The sequence below is a fragment of the Odocoileus virginianus genome, chromosome 4 (assembly GCF_023699985.2).
Source record: "Odocoileus virginianus isolate 20LAN1187 ecotype Illinois chromosome 4, Ovbor_1.2, whole genome shotgun sequence".
Lineage (NCBI taxonomy): Eukaryota > Metazoa > Chordata > Mammalia > Artiodactyla > Cervidae > Odocoileus > Odocoileus virginianus.
In genome coordinates, this window is record NC_069677.1 from 12,891,656 (window position 1) to 12,919,422 (window position 27,767).

General features: G+C 39.0%; 2 protein-coding genes across 8 annotated transcripts in view; one reads left to right on the forward strand and one right to left on the reverse strand.

The window, feature by feature from the left end:
• Nucleotides 1-11,588, reverse strand: part of FYTTD1 (forty-two-three domain containing 1) — a 30,711-nt gene extending 19,123 nt beyond the window's left edge. Inside the window, exons 1-2 of the mRNA XM_020893614.2 lie at nucleotides 11,374-11,588; nucleotides 6,895-7,023 (exon numbers count right to left, since the gene is read on the reverse strand). Coding sequence (XP_020749273.1) covers nucleotides 6,895-7,023; nucleotides 11,374-11,479 — 235 coding nt within the window. The 5' untranslated portion in view covers nucleotides 11,480-11,588. The remainder of the gene's footprint in view (nucleotides 1-6,894; nucleotides 7,024-11,373) is intronic.
• A 518-nt stretch (nucleotides 11,589-12,106) lies between these two features.
• The window catches only part of RUBCN (rubicon autophagy regulator), a 60,813-nt gene continuing 45,152 nt past the window's right edge, over nucleotides 12,107-27,767 (forward strand). For 5 of the 7 annotated variants that reach the window (XM_070466139.1, XM_070466133.1, XM_070466135.1 and 2 more), the window contains exon 1: nucleotides 22,864-23,114. In XM_070466139.1, coding sequence (XP_070322240.1) covers nucleotides 23,050-23,114 — 65 coding nt within the window. In that variant the 5' untranslated portion in view covers nucleotides 22,864-23,049. Of the gene's footprint in view, nucleotides 12,200-22,863; nucleotides 23,115-27,767 lie in introns of those variants that run through there. The other 2 variants (XM_070466138.1, XM_070466137.1) reach the window with 2 other exon arrangements.

A 27,767-nucleotide genomic window follows, 5' to 3' on the forward strand; every position in this document is an offset into this window, starting at 1 on the left:
CCTCACACTTTATTTGGTGGCACTGATTTAGAGTGGAATCACTATCTCCTATTTACTTACTATGCTGCAATCTGGGTTCTTTGTTCTCAGTCTTACTGTATTCCAACTGCTTTTGCTAAAGTCTGCAGTAAACTCCAATGAATATTTTAATCTCTGCGGCACATGACACTACTGACTTCACTCTTCCATTATATATCTTACCTATTTAAACACTCATTTTCTAATTATGAAGAAGTAAACATGTTCAACTGCAGAAATCTTAAAAACATATACAGTATAAATAAGAATATAAAAGTCACCACCATTATTAGACCACCACTTAAAGATAACAACTATTAACATTTTACATGTTTCTAGTATTTTACTTATACACATATATTTCAAGTTAACACTTTTAGATTCAACTGTTTTTAAGCAACTCAAAAGACTGTATCGCATGAGGTAATTTACAATTTTGTAGTATCGTGGGCCCAGAAAGCAGACCAAGTCAATCTTCCAGCAAGCATATTTCACACTCAAAATACTACTTTGTAGTCTATGTTTACACTGTATTGTGAATATTGTGAACTACACTAGGTAACAACTGTGATATTGGCCATCCTTAATTCTAATGCCTTTAATATTCACACTAATCATTTCAGTTACTTCTAGCATTACTCTACCATAAATAACATTACAATAACACTATAGATAACACATTTTTATACACATCCATGATCATTTCTTCAGTATATAAATTTCCAAAGGCCAAAATGCTATATCAAAGAGTAAAGCAAATTCTTAAGGATTTTGATTCTTTCGGTAAAAAATCTCCTCCAGAGTGACTATATTTATGTATATTTCTAGGAACATAAGGTTGCCCATTTTCCCACATCACTGACTACTTTGACTATTATTCTTTTTAATCTTTATCACTTTATGTTTGAAAAAAAAAAATCACATTTGGTAGTTTACTAGCAATAATGAACACTTGCCACGTGTTTTTTTGTTTGTTTTTTTTTTACTATCTTTCATTCCCAAACAGCCATGTTCATAAATCAGTCTTTCAGGATCAAGTTCTAATTGCCTTTGATTTTTTTTTTCCTTTTGATGTTTTGATAGAAGAATTACTTTAAATTTATAATTAATTTTTCAAGGATTGATATCTTTACAGTATCCAGGAATGTGCTGTTTTTCCACTCATTCAAGTCTTCTTTGGTCACTAAATTGGCATGGTAAAGTTTGAAGCTTTTCCCCCCATAGGTCCTGTACAGTTCTCATTAAATTTATTACAGGTATTTCATATATATTATTAATCTCAAAAAAGATCCCTTTCTATTAATAATTTTCATACTGTCATTCCTGGGATTACAGAAAGCTACTGAGGTTTCAATGAATAGCTTCTAATCAGCTATCTCACTGAACTCACTTATTAGTTCTAACAGTTTTTCAAATTATTTTCTTGGGATTTCTGAGTGACAATCATATTACTCACAAATAATACCATCTTCTTCCTTCCAATAATTACACCTCGAATTCTTTTACTTCTTAATGCAATGGCCAGAAATTCCAAAGGACTATTCTAAGTAACAACTGTGACATTGGCTATTCTTAATTCTAATTTGGGGGGAATGTCTTTAGAATGGAATCCTGCATAATACTATACAGCTTCAATGTGATAACAGGTCTAACAACTTGCTTCACAGTCAAATTAAATAAACTTAAAATAGTTTACTGTAGGATATCTCAGGACTAATGTGTGTGATGAATCTCTTAAGTAATAATCATGTATATGTCATTCTCAAATATCTAATTCCATAATGCTTTTTGCAGTGTACCAATTTTGAGACCAGAATTCAACAAGGCAGTCAGAAAAACCTGTTATGATGGTTGAACCATTTAGAATTCATTGCCTTTACTGCCCCACTTTTGTTTCTGGAACACATATCTCTTACCGGTTGGCTTAATATGAAGCTTTGTCAGCAGAGGGTGCTGCAGGGACTCTAGAAGCTTTTCTTTCAAGTTCTAGTATGTGCAACTCAAGGTTTGTTTCTGTGGCATAGGACAGTCAGTGGCACTCATTATCCCTTCCCCCCAAGCTAAGACTATGGTGAGGCAAGAGAGGCACCTAAGGCACAAAATTTGAGAATGAATGACACCTTAAATTTTAGGCTCTAGGTATCTATCTAGATCTAGTCCTAGGTATCACTCTAACTTTGACCCTGCTCATCATCCTTCAGTAAAAACCCCCTCATCCCTACAGATCACTTCCCAGTGAATTCTATCTGCATGGCAATCAGTATGGTGGGGAATTAATGTAGATTTGTTCCTTTTCTGGGTGCTCTGCCTTAGGACTAAAAGTAATGATCTTATTACTTTTATAATCAGCAAAAAAAAAGCAATAGAGATACAACTTTTAAAAATATTAGGATCAAATTGTTGCTACTCTATGTGTGACTTCCTTCTAGAATTGCAACCAAATGAAGATCAAGCATGTTGGGGAAGCCTCTAGTTCAAATTAAATCTGTAACAACTTGCTATTTTTATTTGTATTAAATAATGAAGCATCTACTACTGTGCTAGGCACTGTTCTGAGAACTTGATGAAGCTGATGCTAACATCTCAATTTTGCAAGTAAAATAAGGCAAAAAATAGTGACTACCCAGACGTCATAGTTAGAAAATGGCAGAGCCATGATCTAAGTGCAAGTTTCTGTGGCTCAAAAAATTGAACACTTTTCCAAACAATTAAAGAATAATAAAAGGCATAATATAATCTGGTACATTTCCAAAGAGAAAAAAAAAAACCAGCTATAACAGAAAAGGCAGGCTCTGAGCTAGCTACAAAACACAAACGATGTGAATAAGGAATAAGGCAAACAGTGACAAGTACAATACAAAGACAGGCAACTACAGTGTACTGAGAGACAGTCTAGAGAAAAGGATAAGAAGTGAATGGATGTGGTAGGCACAAATAAGAGGGCTCTAAGTGGGGATAAAGACTATACTTGAACGGGAATTGAAGGGGTCATGGAATTCATGATTAGATTATATCAGTCTTGAAGCAGTATCTTATACTGAATGGAAGAAAGACAGAAGGCAGTGAAACCATTCTGGATGCCATTGCAACTCTAAAACATAACATGATAAGGGACTGGGAGAGGAACAAAGAAATCTGAATGTATTCCAAAAGAAAGAGTGAATCAGTAGAACAAACAAAGTTTAAAGAGAGCAGGAATCCATTATTATACCAAAGTTTGAGGCTTAGATGAGAAAGGCTCATGAAAAAAATCTCATTAACAAGAATAAAAAGAGGTGGAGAGAGAAGGATTGGGAATTTGGGATTAGCAGATACAAACTAGTGCATATAGGATAGATAAACAACAAGGTACACTATTATATAGCACAGAGAACTATATTCAATATCCTGGGATAAACCATAATAGAAAAGAATATGAAAAATATATATATATATATATATATATCACTGAGTCACTGTGCTGTACAGAAGAAATTAACACAATATTGTAAACCAACTATACTTCAATAAAATTTAAAAAACCACACAAATAAAAGAAGATTCTATTCCTAGGAGCTTTCTGACTATTACAGTCACTGTTCCCATTCTCATCACCTTTCTACAATCTCTTATTTCTTTTTCAACGGCTTCTCCTTTACCTTCTAACAAGCCTAGATCATCCCTTTCTTCTTCCTTTTCTACCTTTGAGCAAACTTCACTAGCAAACTTCTCAGTTTTAGCAACAGTTCTATTTCTCACCCTTTAATTGTCAAGTTTCATGCAATAGTCTTTTCTCAGTTTTCACTCATTTAGCCCCTTTAGAAAGTTCTCTTGTCTTTCCAGAGTACCTTCATTCTCATTACTTCAACTATTACCTCTATGAAGAGCCTTCCACATTTTAAGCTTCACCAGAGCAGCAGTTGAACACTAGTCATGTGTTAGAAGGACATATGGAACTTTAAAAATACCCAGATCCTACTTCTGCAGATTCTGGTTCAGTAGCAATGGACTGCAACCAGATATCAGTCTAATTTATAAAGCTCCATAGGTTCAACTAATGTTGAGAACTAAAACTAGACACAGGAATTTACATCTTTCTTTTGAATCTACAGCCCAATTCCTTCATGAATTTCTTTCACAGACATATCCAGTTGCCTAAATTAATTTCTGCAGTCAGATCACTTACAAGAAGATTTGAGGGATTTTCTAGAAAATATCATTATCACAAAGTGTATGCAATTGTATTACTGGCTCATTTTCAAATCAGCACACAAACTTTTCCCTGTCTCTTCTACATCTAAAAGAGACAGCATTCTCAACCTTTTTGGTCTCAGGACCTCTTCATCCTCTTAAAAAATTACTGAGGACCCCAAACAGCTTTTCTTTCATGAGTTTATGTTTACTGAAATTTAGCATACTATAAGGGTGGTATGCTGGTGGCTCAGTGGTAAAGAATCCGCCTGCCAATGCAGGAGATGAGGGCTCAATCCCTGGGTCTGGAAGATCCCCTGGAAAAGGAAATGGCAAACCGCTCTAATATTCTGGCTTGGGAAATCCCATGGACAAAGGAGATTGGTGGGCTACAGTCCATGGAGTTACCAAACTCCATGGACATGACTTAGGGACTAAAAATAACAACAAGAAGCCATACTACAAATGAAAACTAGAACATTTAATAATGATGCTATTTTAAAGCTCACTAAATGTAGGGCAAAAAACATTTTTTAATGAAAAACAATTATTATTTTCCTAAACAAAAAAATTTAATAAGAAGAAAGGCACTGATTTGCATTTTTGCAAATCTTTTTAGTGTGTGGCTTAATAGGAAATTTTCTGTTTCTGCATCCAATCTGTTTGATCACAAGCTGTGTAGATTTTGAAAAAGTCCACTGTACATTCATGAGAGAATAAGACTGAAAACACAATTAATGTCTTACTATTATTATAGAAAACTTTGACTGTTTACACCCCTTGAGTCCTGGGGATTCCCTAAGATCTCTGGACAACACATTGATAATCGCTGTTGTATAGTATTCCATCCCTGAAGAACATTTAGGTTGTTTGTACAAATATGCATTGAGTGACTAAATTACATTTTAGGAATAGAATTGGGAAAACTTTATTCTCTTATGTGTTCAGTCATCAAAAATAAATGATTATTTGCTAAGGGCTCTCTGCTTATTCTGTTACCTCAAGGTAACATTCTCACTGACATTACAATGTGGAAATCTGAATTTATCCAAACCAATCAGAGCTTAAGAAAATCCCGTATCTCTCTGAACATTCAGTGACAGGAGCAGCTGCTCTATTTTAGGCCCTGTCACATGGAAGTGGAGAACATACAAGCACAAATTCAATCTTAAAAGATCCTAAGGCGCTTGCAGATCTTTAGCTCAACGCTCAGATCATAATCTCTGTAAAAGGAAAGCTTTTCTGATCCTTTATGAACGAGATCCTATTTCACCTTATTGATTAAATCACCACTGATTATCTTAGCACAAAATGCCTATCTAAAATCCTATACTACAATCAGAACTTCTCTTATGATATTTCTCAACTCAAATGTTTTTCACCTTATCTCTGTCCCCAGAAGTTCCTTGAAGTAAGACTGCATCTTTACAAACCCCAACAAGCTAGTCAGTTCAGAGCATTTATCAGGTATTTAACAAACGATTAGCATAAACAAATATATTTCTGGCTTCTATGAACTCAAAAATTATTGTAATATAAATCATATTTAAATATGGAATGTTGAGTAACATAAGAAACCCCTAAACATAAATCACTGGAATTAAATATTAATTTTCTATAGCTAAATACCTGTCACAAGATTTATTCTCTTGAGTCCAGCTACCCAATAAAATTATTAGGAAAGAATAAATTTTTCTATACAGTCTAATTTTAGTTCTAGGTATATGTTGAGGATATGTTGGCATATCAGCTGTTAAATGTAGGATTAATTATGTTCAATTTATTGGCGATTACTTGTTATGTTTTTTTAATATATATAGGACAAAAATCAACTTAAGAATTAGTTTATCAAACATTTTATCACATGTGTAAAAAAGATCTTGAGTTTTAAAAATCTGAACAAATGTTTATTCTAAAATGCTGATGCAACTGCTAAAAAAGTTAATGAGTCACATTTAATTAATAGTATTCCCTTACTGCCTTAAGTTCATTTTGGAACAAGATGTTATAAATAAATAAGCTTCTAGATTACTAAAAATAACTGTATTTATGTAGAGTTCCAAGATAATGGACTACATCTAAAGCATTCAATTCCTCGTTACCTTTGGAGATTTTAACAAATCCTAAAGATGCTGGATAAGATAAGTAACCTAGAAATAATTTTCTATGCAAAATAGCAATCTCCATGTATTTAAAAGGTTTTCATATAAGAAAGGTAATTTGTTTCCTGTAACTCTATAGAATTAACAGGAAGGCATGATTTAATTCAAATTAAGAGAGTTTTCTAATAAACAGTGTCTCCAATAATGGAATAAGTTATCTTGTGAGGTGGTATGTTCTCCCATTGAATGTATTTAAGCTAGAGTAACACAGTCATCCATCAGACAGACTAACATCTAACTGTGAAGGAGACTGAGACTTTATGATATGTAAGATCCTTTACAAATCTATATCCCCCAAAATAATAAAGACTTTATATACTGAGTTTACTTTAAAATGACTTAATGTTTTTAAGACACACCAGTTAATCACCTATTTAAGGAAACATGAATTGCTACCAGATTGTAAGATTAAACAAAACCCCGAGAGAAGGAAAAACAAAAATCACTGATATATTTCCTCCATGTTTTAAGTATTTATCAAAGATAGCATACTACAAACCCATAAATAATTGGCACTTTATTAAAGCTTACTTGCAAAACTTACCAGAATTCTGTTGAATACCCCATCTTACTCTCATCCTGAACTGCCTGGCACCACTTTGCTGAAGTCTTCTATTTAACCTCGGGAAATTCTGCTTCTTTCCTTCCTTTCGATTCAACTTGATGATATCATCTGTGATAGACAAAATGTGATGATTATCTTCATTTTAACTTAATGACTCAATTACTCAGCCTCATTTTCTAGTTGACAGATTTCCTATGTCCCTAACTTCTTTTCAACTTTGGAAGCACTTCCTTAAAAGGATAATAATGCTAAGAACATAAAAGCTCAAATCAGACAATATATTTGGAGCAGTGAAGAAAGGTTTCATAGGAAAAGTTGAAGTCAACAGATGAAAACAGAGCTAGTAATTAATGAAATTTTCTATTATTCATAGTATTTTCCTAATAAATGTAAATAAGCAGAACCTGTTTACAAAAATTATCTGTATTTATCCTCTATAAACAAAGAAGTCCCCAGTTTTAAAGATGACCACCTTTCAATAAAACCATTGGCAATCAAATAATAAATCATTCATAAACTAAATTTCTAAGTTCATCTCAAATTAGCAAATCTTTACTGTGTATATATTATGGTGCAATGAATATATGTGGCAGGCTGTTCCGTAATAGAAACAAACAAAAGTAAAATATGACTACTCTCAATAAATTTAAAATTAGTGAAGGAAACAGACATGTAAATAATGAACACAAAAGACACATAAGTAAACAAGTACCATAATAAAGGTACAGTACAAAAAGAAAACACTACTGGTTCTCTGCTTGTTTAGCAAAGCAATTCAGGGTTACCTTATTTTTCTTTTTACACAGTTCTCTCTCTCTCTTTTTTTTTTTTTTGGTCATGCCAAGGGGCACATGGGATTGTGGGATCTAATTCCTGGACCAGGGATGGAAACCGTGCCCCAAGTGGAAGCTTGGAGTCCTAAGCACTGAACCTCTAGAGAATTCCCTCTGCACTGTTCTAAGTCTCATTATCTACAAAAACACTTTCAAACTGTCCCAAGGTAATTCACAAACAACACACTGCTCTAATATCACAAAAGAACAATGTGACGATAAGGAAACTAAATGTACTCCAGATCCTATTTATATATGTTAAAAGATTACTAGCAGACAAAAAATATACATTTAAGAAAATTCATGCAATTTCTCTAAAGTTCCAACTCCAATTCTGAATTGAAACTACAGCAAATAAACCAAAAAAATGAACACTGTCAACACGTCTAAATAAAATTACCAAAACTAACAAACCTGTTATTTTTTTCCAAACTGCTCTAAATACAAATAATTTAACAATTGTATCAATATAACCACAGTCTTTTCTAAAGTCAAAGAAGGATATATAGGGATCTTTTCGTATAAAGCACTACTCTATCTCACCCATCTTTCACATTTAAGACTTTAAATTACATTCAAACAAATAGTCATATAAAATAATTCAAATCTCAAGAAGAGATAAATCTTTCAGCTACAAAAAAATTCATCAAAGTTAAAGGCACTCAAAAAGTTTTTATAAAATACAAAGATTTCAGAGGCATGAACATGTTAAATTCTCAGTAAGCAGAAAGAAAATATAGTTAGAAAGCCACTACTTTCGAAGCACTACTTTCCTTTAACAAGGTGCTACTTATTCTTCATCAAAAGTCTGAAATCTCAGTCATGAGAGTATTCCCCCTCCAAAATTAATTTGGTCTGGGAACCACAAAACAAGAAAAGGCAGAGTATAATTCTGACTAACCAGGTTGATTTAAAAATAGGGCATTATAGAGTATAAACTAAAAATTAAAAGTAGCAAAGCATATCAAATATAAAATTATGTTTTATATTTAAACATTTTATTATCTAAATCCTCAAATTAAATGGAGCTACTATGACACACAAGATTCCACCAATCTAAAGAAGAAAATGGCTTTATCCTAATCAAGCAGAGACAGTAACTGAGTACTAATAAGATGGTTCTTAAAGCATGTATTCATTCAATTCTCACAATAATTCCATGAAGTAACTACTTTAATCCCCATTTTCAAATTAAGAAACTGAGTCACAATGAGGCCAGCTATTGATAACCTTGGTAGATAATTCTATGTGAACAGTCACATAAACCTGACAGAGCCACAGTTCGAAACAAAACAAAAAATTAAATTCTAAAACCTATGAAAGCCTGATAAAATGGGATATTCATTTTATCAGGGATAAAGTGGGATAGTCACAAAACATAATAATTACTTAAAATACCTGTCTCTTCATCACCTCTCTGTGAAATTCACTTGAAAAAAAAAGGCATCTGACAGAATGCTACATGTTCTTAAGGGAGAAAAGAGACCAAGTTCTAGTTTAGCTATCTATTGCATTTCATCTCTACCGTCAAAGAGAATTATTCCTCAGTTTTCTTCACTTGAACACCCTAATTACCAAACAAAATGCATACAAAAAACTTAGAAACTTAAGAAATATATTGGTTATGAAAACACACTTTTAATACTTTCTACATCTACAGCATGGTGCTCTGAAATACTGATTCCATCCTTAACCTGCTGTACAACTTGGGCAAGTTACTTAATCTCTCTAGGTTTCGTAAAACAGAAATAACAACAGTAGCTTATATAGTGTGTGTATGTTTGTAAATACGGTGCTTACAGTGTACCAGGTACTGTTCTGAGCAGTTTATCCATGCCTATTGACTCATTTAACACTTACAGCAACCCTCTGAGGTAGGGCCTCACCTTTTACAGATGAGGCACTAAGAAGCAATTTGCCCAAGATCAAATGGCTAATAAGTAAGTGGCAGAGACAGGATTTGAACTGAAACAGTTTGGGATTCCAGATTCCATGCTTTTCATCAAACAGTTATATACCTTATAGGGTTACCACTGGGATAATTTAACACACATAAAAACGCTTAGTCCAGTGCCTGGCAGGTAGTAGGCACTCTAAATATTTACTATACTTTTTCTCGGCCTTAGTTCAAAAGATTTCTCATGTCTTTAGAGGTCACTGCTGACTAGCACTAAGGCAAGACTATGATTTTCTGATGATCTGCTTAATTCATATCTTGGGTTCTAACTTATGGCAACAACAGACAGCAAGAGTTCTTGATGACTAAAAATCTTGCAAAAAAAAAAGAAACAACAAAAAAGAAAAATACCCTCCTTGGAAAAGTTACACTTCTGTATGCCCTGTGCTGTGCTTATTAGTCAGTTGCTCAGTCGTGTCCAACTCTTTGAAACCCCATGGACAGTATCCCGCCAAGCTCCTCTGTCCATGAGGATTCTCCAGGCAAGAATACTGGAGTGGGTTGCCCTGCCCTCCTTCAGGGGAATCTTTCCAACCCAGGAATCGAAAACCCAGAAAGCCCAAAGATACTGAAGTGGGTAGCCTATCCCTTATCCAGGGGAGCTTCCTGCCCCAGGAATCGAACCGGGGTCTCCTGCATTGCAGGTGGATTTTTTACCAGCTGAGGTACCAGGGAAGCCCCTCTGTATGTTCCAGAACTTTTCAAATATCCGAAAAATTGTAGGCCTCAGGCAGAGCTAACCATATCTAATGTCATAACCTAAATCCCGATAAAAACAGCATTACTTTTAAACCGATCAAGCCAAACAGACTAGTGCCTCCGTGGTGTTAGGTCTGAATTTTTAACAGAATCGCCCATCTTCCTGCTTTTTACCTACTTTGTCACCAAGCCACTCCAACTCTTCTAGGTCCTATCCTTTACTTGTCCCATCAACCCACATAAACCATCCTTGCTTTTCGCTTCGTTTTGTTCTAATTTGCTAACTTGAATGACTGAATGAGGAGAAAGTGCTTTTCTGGGCACCGCCTAATACATCACCATCCCATGAAGTCGTTTCTAAGGATCTTTTCTGTCAAGCGCCTCGCGGTGGCCTTGCCATCTGCCGCCCGTCAGAAATGGCCAACTCTAGGGGCTTCTTGACGCTTCTGTGCGACGCCAGGCACAGGCCCAAGCGCGCAAAACGCCCAACTAGCCCTTCTCTGGAACGACGGATTTAACCGAACCAGCCCGGCTCTCGAAGAACCTTCCTCAGAAAGGTTGGCTCCGTCCTATCCGTGCCCACCTCGATAACGCCCACACCGAACACGCCTGAGGTGAAACGCGCGGAGTTTTCCTCACAAAGAGCCGGGGTCACCCGCGAGTGTTAGCGCCCTTCTGAAGGGAAAGAGGGTCCGCACTCCTAGATCCCCCCAAAGTCCCAACCCAAAGCGCCCTCCGCCCCCTCAGACACAGTCCGGCTGAGGGGATCCCCGAAGCCCTCCGACTTGACCCTGACACCTGCGAGCTCTCCCCCGCCCCCACGTCCCAACCAGCCCTCGCTTGGTTCCGCCCACCCGCAAGAAAACTCCAGCGACAACTGCACCCAACCGCCCCTTCCCCCACAAACCACGGTATTTGGTTCCACCCACACCTCCTCCCACTCCAGCTCGGTCCGACTCGGCTCCTCACCTAAAGACATATCAATTTTGTCCAGGTTTTCATTGCTGCGGGCTTTCGGCGGCGCAGGCGGCGGGGTTGCGGTGGCTCCCATTAACCGGGTACTAAACCGGTTCATGGCTGGAGACGTCGAGAACAGTCAGACGAGAAGGCCAGAGGCTGAGGCCTGCCACCTCCCACTCACGCACGCAGACTATCCGCACCGCGAGAGCGCGCACGCGTGCTGACGGAGTCCGCGCCCCACCACGCGCGTCTGACGGCGGGGGGGGTGGGGGTGGGGTGGGGACCATAGAGACGAGCGGCCTGCGAGAGTGGCCCCACCCCCTTGCAGGGACTGGGTCCTAGCGCCCCTTGCTGGACAGGAGAAAACATTGCGCCCGCCGCTCTGGCTGCTAGTGAGAGCCGCCGTTTTAGCTGTTAGCCTTTCTGCCGGAATTATCCTGGACCGTGAACACCTCAGAATCACATGCCTTAAATGAGATCATGTTCTTCTGTGCCCTTCGAGTCCCCTCTGCTACAGAAAGGCCCCGTAAGCTTTGGTACACATGAACCTTTCACAGCCCCACTGCAATGCAGCCGCAGAGGCAGGGCCGACCCTGCGAGCGTGAATGGCAGAACTGCGCCTCAGCTCCCCTCTCCCTGGTCATCTCCACCTGCAGCATGCGGAATCGCCACGTCTGGACGCAAAGCAAAACCTGCACTGATAATCCTTGCGTCACGATACTAATAAAAGTAAATGCTAACGTTCCCCGTCTCTGTACCACTTCTCAGCCGGCACACTCAAAACATTTTGCACGGTACTAGCTACCTTAAAACCTCACCTTCCCTTGGGAGAGGGGTAAGTACGTCTGCTTATTTGGCTGCATTTTTCTCTAATTCACTTGCGTTGGGAATTGATAGGGGGATTAGATTTCTTTCTAAATCATCCCTATGGGAAAACTTCTTAATATTTGATGAACTTCTGCATAAGAACTTTTTTTCCCTATTTACAAAACGTGATATTCCCTCTCTTCTTACCTCCTTCTCCTCCAAAGTAACTGCGCTGCTTAAACTATCTAACACATTTGCATGTAAGAAAAAAAATCAGGGACAGGTATTCTGTTCATTTAGAAATCTCTGCCACCTTCCCCCTCTGCACTTCCTAAAATTTCTCTTTGCATAGAAACCAGCCAGTGATCTAAAGTGTCTCAAACCCACAATAGCCTGTACTTATTTTTTCCCCAAGACAAAAAATACAACCATAAGAGTAGAGTGAATCAGGTGAAGACACACCTGTGAAGGGATACAAGAAACTTAAATGGTGGAGGAAGGTTTGGACTCAAAAAGATCCAAGAACAATATTCAGCATGTCAAGGAGAATAACGTGTATGCTCCTAGCACAATGTGCTTGATTTTACTACTGTTCCACTCCGCAGCTACCACCTCTTTCCCAACTGCTAAGAACTAGGCAACTGGATTGTGGAGAAGTACAAGAGAGACCTAGGTTTTATTGAATGTTTTCACTCACTTCAGTCATTCACCTTGTGAACTTGGGAGAGTGTCTGGGCTTCATAATCATCTTCAAAACAAGAAGTAGTTATACTTGATATTTGTTAATCTTTATTATCTCTAAGATTCCTTACAGTTCTAAAATATTCTAAACACAAGACATTTTTCTACATACTATCCTTCTCCCACTAGAAATAACTTCTGCAATCACTACTTATTTGTAGGAGCAAACTACAGGGAGGAACATTGGATTAAGTTCTTAATTTTATGGAAGAAAATTAATGCATTTAGAGTATGGATACATTTTGTATTTCAGGCAATACAGGACAGATAATAAAAATCCCAAATGTGTAAAATTCTCCCCACACCAATTTATAAAGATTCCCTTTTATCCCGATCTTCTCCTCCAAACTGAAGCCCCATACCAAATCTCTTTAGCTCTAAAGGGAACATGCTCTGGGGTTTCATGAAGCAATCCTAGCTGTTGTGTTTCTCCAAGGGCTGAGGGTTTCAGAGTCTCAGAGCAATCACCCTGATTCCAAAGGGAAAAACAAGGAAACAAGAGGCATTGTAGTTAAGGGTAGATAGGCCACACACAAAGCCATACAAAACAAAAGAGCAACCTGAGACACATAGCAACAGTGAAGAGGAAGAAAAGCCAAGAAATCAAAACCGGTGCATGTCCAAGAAGTTGACCAGCCAGTTATACAGGGCTGGAGATAAAAAGTCAACCCTGCAATTTGCTGGGGCACAAGGGGCAGATGTTCATTTAATCATATATTCATTGAGCGGTGGCATTATAATAGGCCCGGAGGGTAAAATGCTGAGCAAGATAGATGTTGTCCCTATCTTCATGTAGCTTGCAAAGAAAAAACATTTTCTGAGCATGTACTGTGAACATTTGCTGAGCATGTGCTTTGACACTGAGTGGACAGCATTTGTCTTCAGTAGAGCAGTTAAGTCTTCAGACCTAAGTCAAAATAAACAGAATTTAAGCAGCTGCCCCTTTTGGAGGCTTAATTTCATACAATGTACATAAGACAATGTCTAGGATGGCCAGACAAAATACAGAACCAGTTCAATCTGATATTCAGGTAAACAATGAATAATTGTTTAGTAGAAGTTTTGCCCCGGGTTTCAGATAAAACAGCAATTTTTTTTTTTACCACAGAATATTGCAGTAATATTTAGGATATATTTATACTAAGCAATTATTTGTTGTTTATCTGAAATTAAAATTTAACTGGGAGTCTTATACTTTTATTGCTAATCTGGCAACCTTAACAACACCATACCTATTAACATGTGCTAGCTCTCTTTTCACAATGTGCATAGAGATCTATATTCTCTTCAAAGGTAAGCACAACTCATATATTTAACTCAGTTTTATTAGTTTGATATATATTTTAAGTCCCCTCCTTTTTTTAGCTTTATTGAGGCATAACTGACAGACAATAAAAGACATATTTAAAGTGTGCAGTTTGTAGACATGTGAAATATATACCTGTGAAAATACCACCATAATCAGGATAATAAATTGATCTATCATCTCCCAAAGATTTCCTGTGCACCTTTACAATCCCTCTCCCCAACCTCTACCTAAGCAACCATTGATATGTTTTCTGTCACTAAAGATTTGCATTTTTGGAATTTTATATAAGTGGAATCACATAGTATAAACTCTTTTTTATATCTGGATTGTTTACTCAGCATAATTGTTTCCAATCTGTATGCTTTTTATTATCTTTCTTGCATTATTACACTGACTGGGGACTCTAGTACCATGTTAAATAACAATGGAGAAAGTGGACATCTTTGACTCGTTCCCAACACCAAGGGGAAAGCGTTCAGTCTTTCACCATTAAGTATGATGTTAGATTTTTTTGTTGTTGTTGATGCCTTTTATCAGGTTGAGGAAGTTCCCTTCTACTCCCGGTTTGCTGAGAGTTTTAGTTATGAGTGAATGGTGAATTTTATCTAGTGCTTTTTCTGCATCTGAGATGACCAAATGGTTTTTCTTTCTAAGTTTATTAATATGGTAAATTATATTGGCTGCTTTTCAAATGTTAAACCACCCTTGCGTTTCTAGGATAAACCTACATGGTCATGGTGTCTTATCCTTTAAAAAAAAAAAATCTTTATTTTGGCTGCACTGAGTCTTCAGTGCTGCGAGTGTAGGCTACTCTTAGTGGCGGGGCACTGGCTCCTCATTGTGGCCGCTTCTCTTCTTGTGGAACACAGGCTCTAGGTGTGGGGCTCAATAGTTGGGGTGCTTGGGCTTAGTTGCTCTATGGCACGTGGGATCTCAGACCAGAGATTGAACCTATGTCCCCTGCCTTGGCAGGCAAATTCTTAACCACTGGACTACCAGGAAAGTGAAAGTGAAGTCGCTCAGTTGTGTCCGAGTCTTTTTAAACCCATGGATTGTAGCCTACCACACTCCTCTATACATGGGATTCTCCAGGCAAGAATACTGGAGTGGGTTGCCATTTCCTTCTCCAGAGGATCTTCCCGACCCAGGGATCGAATCCAGGTCTCCCACATTGCAGGCAAACGCTTTATCATCTGAGTTACAACTTCGTATCAGGGAAGTCCCTGTATTATCCTTTTTATATATTGTTAGGTTTAGTTTGCTAATACTTTGTTAAGGATATTGCTTCTTTTTTCATGAGTGATATTGATGTGTTTCCTTTTCTTGTAATGTCTTTGATTTTGGCATCAGCTCTTGCTTTTCAGAAGAGTACTTTTAGAATTCATGCTGCTGCTGCTGCTGCTGCTGCTGCTAAGTTGTTTCAGTCGTGTCCAACTCTGTGCGACCCCATAGATGGCAGCCCACCAGGCTCCTCTGTCCCTGGGATTCTCCAGGCAAGAACACTGGAGTGGGTTGCCATTTCCTTCTCCAATGCATGTATGCATGCTAAGTTGCTTCAATCGTGTCCGACTCTGTACGACCCTATGGACAGCAGCCCTCCAAGCTCCTCTGTCCACAAGACTCTCCAGGCAAGAATACTGGAGTGGGTTGCCATTTCCTTCTCTTTAGAATTCATATGTTGATGTAATTTGTATTATACTGGAATAAGGGAACTATTAATAGATATAGCTTGTATTCTATGTAGATATAGTATGTATTAGTTAGGTATGACTATTATTATTATACCTAACTCCTTGAGGCTTCTCAGGTGTTGCTAGTGGTAAAGAACCTTGCCAGTGCAGGAGACACAAGAGACATGGATTCGATCCCTGGGTGGGGAAGATTCCCTGGAGGAGGGCATGGCAACCACTCCAGTATTTTGCCTAGAGAATCCCATGGACAGAGGAGCCTGACAGGTTACAGTCCACAGGGTCACAAAGAGTCAGACATGATGAAGCAACTTAGCATGCACACAACTCCCTTAAGCTCTTGTATGTACGGTATGGTTTTCCTTCTCTTTCCTGCTCAGTTCTTTACATTACCCCCCTTTGCCAGTTTTCTGCTGCAGTCCCTTTTCTTTGCCACCTTGCCACAGCTTCCTTTTCTCTTTTGTATTGCCCTTTTCTTTTGTTCTAAGTGTTTCTAGCTGTTCTAGTCTTCTGCCTTTTAATCTCAGGATTTATTCATTCATTTATTCAGAATTTGAGTCCCTACTCTGAGCAACACACTCTGCCACACAGTACAGTGTTACAGCCGAGAACATGACAGGCAGGATAGCAGGCATGGATGGAGAAATTATTAGTCTCCAGTTCCCTGGTCATTAGTTTTCTCTGACTAGGTAACCTGCTTGGATAGATAGGGGAACTTGAAGGCGAATTCTTCCTGCACTCAGGGGTTGGAGCTCTAGCCTTCTCCTTATTAGGCCTTGTCTTCTCTGGGCAGGACAGGGGTTCTTTCAACCAAAGATTCTAGGTCAGTTCACTGAATGACTAATTGTGGAATTTTCTAAAGCTACACAAATTTACATAAATCACACAATTTCCCCCTAGTTACATAAGGATTGTTTCTTTTAAAAAATATTTCCTCAGTTTCCTCACTAGATAAATTGGTAGTCTAAGAAAGCTCTGGATAGCCAGGACTCTAGGCTTCACATACTGCTGGACAATCTCAGTAAGGTGCAGACAGCATGACTCTACAGAATGTATATCTAAGGATATTCTTTTATAAAACCATGCCAAAATGATCAAATTCAGGAAACTTAATATTGATGCAATTCTATTCTCTGACTATAGTCTATATTCTAAATTTTGCCAATTATCCTAATAAATAATTATCCTTTATAACAAGGATAATTCTATCTTCTATCTCCTTCCATCAGAAAAACTTTGTCACCCTTTCTTAGTCTTTTATGATATTTATGTTTTTGAAGGTTGAAGGCAATCAGTGCAAAGATTTTCCTTCAGTTTCATTTTCTTATTGCCACCGTATGATTAGCTTTGGTTATTCACTTTTGTAGGAAATACTATTAATACATAAGTGATGTGGGGTCCTTCTCAGTACTTAACATCAGGAGACACATGATGTTATTTTATCTTATTGGTGATCTCTGGTCACATGGTTAAGGTGATATCTGCCACATTTCTTCATTGTGAAGATACTCTTTTTCCCCTATATACAATGAATAAGTAATCTTTGAGGAGATGGTTTGAGACTGTGTAAATAGTCCGTTTCAGAACAAATTTTACTAACAGCTTTAGCATCCATTGATGATTCTTGCCTGAATCAATTATTATGATGGTGGCTACGAAATAGTGATGTTCTAACTCAGTCATTCCTCTACATTCATAAGTTGACATTCAACTGTGAAAAGAGCTTTTACCTCCCTGCTCCCTTTCTTCCTTCCTTTTTCTATTTATTTATCTATTTGCATACTTGCTTATATATACACATATAAGTTTCCATAGAAGTTCACAGATTCATCTCATGTTCAGTAACTCTCTTTTGAAAAGGAAAGGGGTGCAGAGTGTAAGGGTTGTGCTTACCTTTGAAAAGAATGTAGATATGTAAACATATCATGAATTAACTCATTTTGATGCTCCAATTGCTTTAGACTTGGCAAGTAGACAACATCCCTTAGCTTTTAAATTTTGAATATTTAAAAAAATGCTAAGAATAATTTTAGTGAATACAATAAAAACACAATATTCATTACTTTGATATTTGTTGAATATATTCAAGAAGACTATTTCTTAAAACCAAATTTTTTGGCAAATAGGTAACTGTAATAAGCTTTAAAAACCTGTTATTTGAATAAATGATTCTTGAGTGAATTTTGCTTTCTGCCAGTGGAGACATGTGTTCAATCCCTGGGTCAGGAAGATCCCCTGGAGAAGGAAATGGCAACTAACTCTGGTATTTCTGCCTGGGACATCCCATGGACAGAGGAGCCTGGCAGGCTAGATAGTCTATGGTAGTGCAAAAAAGTTGGACCCAATTTAGTGACTAAACAACAACAAATGGTACTCTAAGGCCAACTACCATTTGTATAAAAATTGCATCCTAGTAATCTTTAAAACAGATTAATCAGGATCAGTATAGTTCTTCAGATTTTTTGAACTTTAAAATATTAATCCAGCAAGCAGTTGCTAAGTAAGGTGTTAGTTGCTCAGTCATGTCCTAGTCTTTATGACCCCATGAACTGTAGCCCGCCAGGCTCCTCTGTCCATGGGACTCTCCAGGCAAGAATACTGGAGTCGGTTGCCGTTCCCTTCTCCAGGAAATAAGGCCATTATATTTATGTGACAGTTACTAAACCCTAGTGCTAGATATGCTTGCATATTTGACTTTTTGCATTTGAGTCTCAGATGTGATGCATAAAAAGTTGTTAATCATAATCCTTGGTTCATGGTATACTCTCATCATTTTCCATGCATGGCCCATTTTCATTTGGTTAGCTAATTATTTTAAATAACTTATTATAGTTAGTTATGGCTTCATAACTAATTAGATATTTTTGAAATTGTGTACCTACAAACCCATCACTCAAAACAAAAGCTAAAACAGACAATAACTCTATGACCTGGCAATTTCACTTCTAGGTATGTACCCAAGAGAAACCCTTGCTTATGTATAAGAGGTGACATATAAAAGAATATTCATAGCAGCACTGTTCACAATAGCAAAAACTTGGAAACAATCCAAATGCCTATCAGTGGAAGAAAGCATGAATAAACCAGTGCATTCACACAATGAACTATTATATTGCAGTCAGAATCAATGAACTATAGTGACACACATTTTAAACAAATCTTATCAATGTAATGTTAAGCAGAAAAAGCCCTCAAAGAATAAATATAGCTTAATATCATTTTTATAAAGTTAGAACACAAAAATTTTATGGATAAAGTCAAAGAAACTATTTAAAAAGAGAAGCAGTGGAATTATAAACAAGGAATTCAGAATATGGCTACCTGGGTTGAGGGAAAGCAGAAGGATGGGGTTGGGGAGTGGGCGCATGGCTAAAGGTTGTCATGTTTTTTAACTGACTGCTTTAAAGAACATAAGTGTAGGGAATTCCCCAGTGGTCCAGTGGTTGGGACTCCCCGCTATCACTTCACGGTGCCAGGTTCAACCCCTGGTTCCTGCGAGTTGTTCAGTGTGGACCAAAAAAAAAAAAAAAAAAAAAATGTAAACCCAGTTTTGGACATATGAGGAAATTCCTATTTTCTATAACTTTTACCACAATTTTAGCTCTAGAATTTCCTGATAACGCTCTTTCATGTAAATATATGTTAAAATCATGTGGCATTAATTTGGGATTATACCATATGCCAAGAAATGAAGTTCATACATTTGTAGAAATAGAAGGTTCTGAAACCCCAATGACCAATACTGCCCCTTTCTTAAAAAGTATAACCCTTTATAAGGAAGATATGAGAAAGTTTGAACAAATAGTATTTTTTATATAAATGGAAGTTGGTAATCACATTTTGCGTTAAAATTCTCTTCCCCTTTTAATTCACAAAAGTTTTCTCAAGTTTGAAAATTCCTAAAAGTCATGTATTATTTTTAATAGAGTAACTAGTCTTTATGTAGTTAAATTAGATCCCTCCCTAGCAGAGTAGTGCTGATTCTGTTGCCTTTCCATGGCTCTAATCCCAGCCTCCTTGTTTGCTACAGCTACTGCCCAAGTTTAGGCCTGGATTTGCAAACTAGTAACACAAAGGGTACATTTATCCTATGGGCTTTTTTTTTTTTTTTGGCTTGTGTATTATTTACCTTGGCTTCCTTGGTGGCATAGAGGTAAAGACTCCACCTGCAACGCTGAAGACCCAGGTTTCATCCTTGGGTTGGAAAGATCACCTGCAGAACAAAATGGCAACCCACTCCGGTATTCTTGCCTGAGAAATCCCAAGAAGAGAGGGCCCTTGAAGGCTATATAGTCCATGGGGTCACAAGAATAAGAGAAAGTTTGCAACTAACAAACAACTTTCACACTTAAAAAAAAAAATGTGGCCAATATTTTAAAAATTGGAAATTTTACTTAAAATGCAGATTCCAGTTTTACTAAAAACTCAGAATATTGTCAAACATTCAACTACAGCTGAGACTTTCCTTCTTGGAGGAGGTATGGACAGTCCAGTTCAGAGTTTCAGCCATTCTCCTACAACTGGCTCACTTCACTTACAGGCATTACCTGCTTGGTCTCTATAGGGACGTCCAACCTCTTCTCATATCCCTTCTTTTGCCCTTCCTACCAACATAGTACATACCCATTACTTCTTCACATTGTCAAAAAATAACTTTCTCAGTAGGTTTGATCAAATCACTTCTTGATTTGCTCATTGTTCTCAGGATAAAATCCAAACTCAGAATGGCTTCATGATTTTGTCTGCCTGCTCACTCACACCATTCTGTTCCTCACCTCTTCCCAGCTCTGATTACTACTCAGAATCAGCTGTTCCCAAACCAACTTCCTCATGTCTGTGCTTCCTCTCTTCACCTTCTCTTCCTTTCTCTAGGTTAAGTCATCAGTTCAGTTCAGTCGCTCAGTTGTGTCTGACTCTTTGCGACCCCACGAATCGCAGCACACCAGGCCTCCCTGTCCATCACCAACTCCCAGAGTTTACTCAAACTCAAGTTCATCAAGTCAGTGATGCCATCCAGCCATCGCATCCTCTGTCGTCCCCTTCTCCTCCTGCCCCCAATCCCTCCTAGCATCAGGGTCTTTTCCAATGAGTCAACACTTTGCATGAGGTGGCTAAAGTATTGGAGTTTCAGCTTCAGCATCAGTCCTTCCAATGAACACCCAGGACTGATCTCCTTTAGAATGGACTGGTTGGATCTCCTTGCAGTCCAAGGGACTCTCAAGAGTCTTCTCCAACACCAAAGTTCAAAAGCATCAATTCTTTGCACTCAGCTTTCTTCACAGCCCAACTCTCACATCCATACATGGCCACTGGAAAAACCATAGCCTTGACTAGACGGACCTTTGTTGGCAAAGTAATGTCTCTGCTTTTTAATATGCTATCTAGCTTGGTCATAACTTTCCTTCTAAGGAGTAAGCGTCTTTTAATTTCATGGCTGCAATCACCATCTGCAGTGATTTTGGAGCCCAAAAAAATAAAGTCTGACACTGCTTCCACTGTTTCCTCATCTATTTCCCATGAAGCGATGGGACCAGATGCCATGATCTTAGTTTTCTTAATGTTGAGCTTTAAGCCAACTTTTTCACTCTCCTCTTTGACGTTCATCAAGAGGCTTTTTAGTCCTCTTCACTTTCTGCCATAAGGGTGGTATCGTCTGCATATCTGAGGTTATTGATATTTCTCCTGGCAATCTTGATTCCAGCTTGTGCTTCTTCCAGCCCAGCATTTCTCATGATGTACTCTGCATATAAATTAAATAAGCAGGGTGACAATATACAGCCTTGACATACTCCTTTTCCTATTTGGAACCAGTCTGTTGTTTCATGTTCAGTTCTAACTGTTGCTTCCTGATCTGCATATAGGTTTCTCAAGAGGTGGGTCAGGTGGTCTGGTATTCCCATCTCTTTCAGAATTTTCCACAGTTTATTGTGATCCACACAGTCAAAGGCTTTGGCATAGTCAATAAAGCAGAAATAGATGTTTTTCTGGAACTCTCTTGCTTTTTCAATGATCCAGCGGATGTTGGTAATTTGATCTCTGGTTCCTCTGCCTTTTCTAAAACCAGCTTGAACATCTGGAGGTTCACAGTTCACATGTTGCTGAAGCCTGGCTTGGAGAATTTTAAGCATTACTTTACTAGCGGGAGATGAGTGCAATTGTGTGGTAGTTTGAGCATTCTTTGGGATTGCCTTTCTTTGGGATTGGAATGAAAACTGACCTTTTCCAGTCCTGTGGCCACTGCTGAGTTTTTCCAAATTTGCTGGCATATTGAGTGCAGTAGTTTCACAGCATCATCTTTCAGGATTTGAAATAGCTCAACTGGAATTCCATCACCTCCACTAGCTTTGTTCCTAGTGATGCTTTCTAAGGCCCACCTGATTTCCCATTCTAGGATGTCTGGTTCTAGGTGAGTGATCACACCATCGTGATTATCTGGGTCGTGAAGATCTTCTTTGTACAGTTCTTCTGTACATACTCATCCTTAAAAACTGCTCTGACATCAGTCCTCCAGGAAATCTTTCCCCAAAGCCTTTCCCTCCTGCTCTTCCTTGTGACACCAAAGCAACCTGAGCTCTTGAGTTGGTGAGTTCTTTATTAAAATTGTTGAGGACCCCAAACACCACCAACAGATGTTAAACCTGGGTAGGCTGAAGTGGGGTTAACCGTTCTTGGATTAAGTCCAGCGTTATTTTCGAGTCTGGGCCTCCGACCGAGTTTGGCCCCAAGGGTGAAGTGTGACAGGCGTGTTTAAGAGTCCACTCCAGTAGGAACTCTGGAGACTAGTGCAGCTTTGCTTTTCAGGCCCCTACTGCCCTTGAGGTGCACTAGGGAAAGCTAGGGGCCAGGGTCTGAAGTCCGCGGCAAGCGCAGCTTCGGCTTGGATAGGGCGGTGCATGCCGGTAGCGGCTGGGCCTTCGAAGTGCTTGCTGGGAGTTGTAGTTCACAGAGCCGGAAGTAGTGGGTGGCAGGGCTAGAAACCGCAGCTGAGGCAGCAATCAATGCTGCTGCCGTCACCCGGCCGTAGTGCATCACTCTGAGCCCACCCGCCGTGGTGCCTCCTTAATTCCCGAGGAGCTCTGGGAGCCCTGAGGGGCGAAGCGATCGGGACGCCTCTCTTAAGAGGCGACGTCGCAGCCCCGGATGCGGCCAGAGGGCGCGGGAATGGAGCTTGGCCGCTGCGAGGAGGGCTTGCCGGAGGAGAGCAGGTGGGCTGGGAAAGGTCGCGCGCGGACGGATGCGCTGAAGCCGGGAGAGGCTTGGGAAGGCTCAGAGAGCACGAGGAAACAGACAGGAGGACTACTGTTGTGGGCGACTTGTTTGGGAAGAAATTCTGAAAGGAGAGACGGGGAGGTTAGATAGGGCGGACGAGGGAACGGGCTTGGTGAGAGAGAAGGAGGGAGGATAGGGTATGTTGAGGGCGGGGGGCGGTGGAGGGCGTGCAGTAGTGGGTAAAATTCAGACCCAAGGCTGCTGCTGGGGAGGAGGTGGACATTGAGAGGTGCTGCAGTGAGATTTCATAGGCCAGAGTCTGTAGATAGCAGTAGGGGACAGGTGGGTGCCCCGACCGAAACTTGCGGTGACAGCAGTTCAGGTCAGTATTAAGGTTGAAGTAAGAATTTCTGGGAGCAAAGGTTAGGCGTTTTGAGTGGCCTAGAGAGAAGCTTAGGCAAAATGAGTGTGAGGAAGAAGGCGTGAAGGAGGGCCTGTGGATGAAAGTGGGCGATTGTAAAGGCAGTGGAATGGGAGTCAGGGCTTGCTAATGAGACTAGCAATTGCGTGTGTGCCCTTTGTCAATGCTGGATCCCTGTCAGACAGTGACAGGACCTCCCTGTATTAAAACCCGTCTCTCCTTACCCACATGGCAGCTGAGCGATTTCCCTTTTATTTATATGAAACTGCTATCGAGTTCATACCTTCTAGAAGTTAGAAAAGCTGAATGTTGGCTTGGACTCCAGCTGTACTTCTGTGTAGGTGTTGCTTCATTAATAACTCTGGTCTTAACCTCTTAAGAATCTGGAATGGACAGGATAGAGCAGGAATGTGGCTTAAAGAAGTCCTTGACTTTTAAAAACATTCAGATGTAGTTAGAGTCTCTGGAGCAGCTAGAATCCAAAGACTGGAATATTTACCTTTGAAAAAATGTCAACAGAGGAAAATTAATGAGATTTTGTACATGGGTGAAGACCTGGCTGTTTTAAAGAGTGACTCCTCTTCTATGTGCGCAGTTAGCCTGTGGCCTGCTGTACAAAACCTAGGATGACAGGACTTGGGGTTACTGCGAGATCTGTGAATGATGTGTTCAGTGAAACTGAAGAGCCTACTTCCCTTTTCCATGTTTCAGTTTCTGCTTATGTATATTTGGCTCTTTATTCTTCCTCCAGATGTCTGTGAAGTGCTTCTTGTAAAAAGTCCTACATACTTTCTAAACAAATTTTAGGATTATTTTTATTTTCCTCTATCAGTTCATGTGGGAGAGGCTAGGTTGGAAATTCAGATTTCCTCCCAGCTGAGTTATTTATTTATTTAATGTATTTAACAAATACTTATTTACTATATGCCAGGCATTGCTTAAGAGCCTTACAAGTGTTATTAAATCCTCATAAAAGCTGGGTGAGATAGGTACTATATTATCACCATTTGACAGGTGAGGAAGCTAAGACATAGGATAAATAATTTGCCAAGGTCATACAGTAAATCCTTGGTGGAACTGGGATTCAGGCAGGCTCTACTTCTAATATCTATGCTATGCTACCTCTCACTGTGCTAATATGCTGGGACAAAGAAATGTATAAGGTAATAAATTTTATAGCATTCTTTGCCTGTCGTTAACGTTCCTAAGGCTTCTCCTTTGCAGGTATCTTTTTCTATTATTCTTTCCATACTTGCTTCTTTACCAAGGAACTTTAGTCAAAACAATTTCAGCAGTGGGATTATCCCCATGAAATCACTCTTAATGTTAACATAGCCTACTCTCTGTTGGTGACTAGTTAACTTAGAATAATATATTTAGTGGGTCTTTGTGGCGCCAATGGCCTCTTTAGTTCTGGGTAGTCAAATGGTAAATAAAATACATGATTTGTGCCTGAGAATTGAGGCACTGCAAACCTGACCTTTCTTTGGCCAATAAAACACCCAATTCAGAAGACATCTTCTTGATGAGATGGCATCATTTTTTTTTTAGTATATGAAAGATAAAATAAAATTATATTCTGAAAGCAGTTGATGGAGTGAAATGTGCATAAGCTTTATAGCCAGGTAGAGCTGCATTTGAATTCTAGCTCTACTGCTTAACTTGACTTATCCAGCCTGAATGGGAAGAATGATGCCTTCCTGACTGGTGAGGATTCAGTAAGGTAATGTGCAAAAAGCTCCTCAGAGAGTGCTGATATATACTGAATGCAGAAAATGTCTACTTCCGTCCCCTCCCCAGTTTTCTTGAAATAAGATGAGTGTGTGCTCTTCCAGTTACTGATATTATTGCTTGTGCTTCCTCCTTCTATGGTTTCTCTATCCAAATTGAACAAACTGGGGACTGGGGTGTTGGCCCAGCATTTTTTTTTTTTTAATATTTATTTATTTGACTGCATCTGGTCTTAGTTGCGGCGTGTGGGATCTTTCCTTGTGATGCACAAGCTCTCTAGTTGTGGCACCTGAGCTCAGCAGTTGCAGCGCACAAGCTCGGTGGCATGTGGTATCTTAGTTCCCCAACCAGGGACAGAACTCAAGTCCCCTGCATTGCAAGGTGAATTCTTAACCACTGGACCACCAGGGAAGTCACTTGGCCCAGGTTTTAACTTCATCCTTGGAGTGGAATGTCATAGATTCCCCTATTGCTTTCCATCTAGCTAGTAATCACTAGAAAAATGCTTTAGTGCTTAGGGATGATACTTCACTTTTCCTAGACTTTCCTAAATACCAATTGTTTGGAGGGTGTCTGGTGAAACTACTGAACCGAAATAGGAATGGTTCTTCTATCATTGTTGTGTTACCCTCAGCTGAATTGGACTATGCCATCTCCTTCTGATCTTGGAATGCAACTACTTACAAAGTTTTCCCGGTTTAGTGATTCAGATAGTCAGAATTCAAGTAGTAAGATACTTTTTAGTATCTCCAGACTGAGCTCATTTCATTGACCAAAACCTGTTCCTCCTCTGTCCTCTTTCTCAGTTAATAGGGTTTTCCATTCAGTCAACCAAGCCAGAAACCTAAGTGAAATTTGATACTTCACTCTCCTTCATTTGCCATATCCAAGTAGTCCCTAGGTCCAGTGAGTTCTGTTTCTGATTTTTCTCCTGAAGCTTTTTTCCCCTCCATTTCCAAATATATTGGCTTATATTGTTTTAGGAATGGCCAAATGTAGGTGCTTAAACAAAAATTTGTCCCTGTCTGTGTGCTGTTTTTTCTGATGTGTCGGCTTCATTCTCAGCAGTTTTCTCTACAGGATAACCCTTGGCAACTTCAAGTTTAACAATCCATCCAAAAAGAAGGAAAAGAGCAATGCCAATAGGTATAGCAAAAGTGAAAAATTTTGGACTGACTTATGTTACTGTATTTGTTTTTTTTTTAATGTTACTGTTCTTGTAATCAGGGTATGAAATATGTTGCTCCATCAGGCCTAAGTTATATGCTCAACCTTGGATCCTGGCATAGGGTGATCCTTTCGTAGTACTTCATGGACCGGGTCAAGTGCCAGAGGGGTGATTTCCCTGTGAAAAATCAGTATTCTGATACCAAAAGAAAGAGGCATGAATTCTGGGCAGATGTAAACAAAATAAGACCTTTATTATTTCTCATTGTGGATTCTCCCAGTAGTCTCCTGACTAAGCTCCCAATCTGAACCCAGTCCCTCAATTCTGGATGGCCTCCACATTGCTACCAACATAATTTTTCCAGAAGCAAAGTTACTATAGTATTTTGCTCAGAAATGTTAAGTGATTCCTCACTGAAAGTAGAAAGTCAAAATTTTTTCTGATATTCAATATGAAGTTTCCAGTTACAAAACTATGATATTCACTCACTCTTACATCTCCTTCATCACCATTCTGATTCCTGCTCCTCTCCATCCCCTGCATTACCTCCTCCTTTGCCTGGAGAGCTCTTAGTCATCCTTTAAATAATGCTCCTTTAGAAGGCATCGTTGACCTGACCTGTTCCGTTTCTCACTATATAGCATTTTTTTTTTTTAATGAGTGCCTATTTCCCCCATTGCACTCTGAATACCCTGAGAGCTGAGGACTCTCCTTCTTTAACTATCATAAGCCTTGTGCCTAGCACAGTGCCTGGCATATAATTGGTATTCATTGAATATTTGCACAAGAAATGAAAACAGTAACAATTTGGTCATGCTTCTTATGGTCGGGCAGGTGTTATTGTTGCTATTGAAAGGGCCTCTTTTTTTTCCCCTTCCTCTTTATTCATTTTTCACATTTTCACGTTAATTTTCATTTTCTATTTCTTCCCGTTCTTTCCATTTTTCCTTTGACTATGCTCTGAAAGTTTATATAGCACTGATAGTAAAGCAAGTGGATCACATGATTTGCGGGCAGTCCATACTGCTAGTCCAATTATCTGTACACACCTCCACCCCACAGAAACATAACTCTGAAGCTTTGGGGAAAAATTTTATTGTCAGAACCCAGGAGCAGGAGGTGTATCAGCTGACAACAGGGACCATAAGCTGAAGCTTTTCTCAGTATCTACCATCCCCACAGCTGTTTCTGCTTTTTATAGCTACTTTATCACTTCTTCCATAAATGGAGTTTTTTTGTTTTTTATTTTGTTTTGTAATCTTTCCTTCATATACAACCTACCTTGGTGTTTATAGACCAGCTCTGTCCAACATGATAGCCACTGAGGTG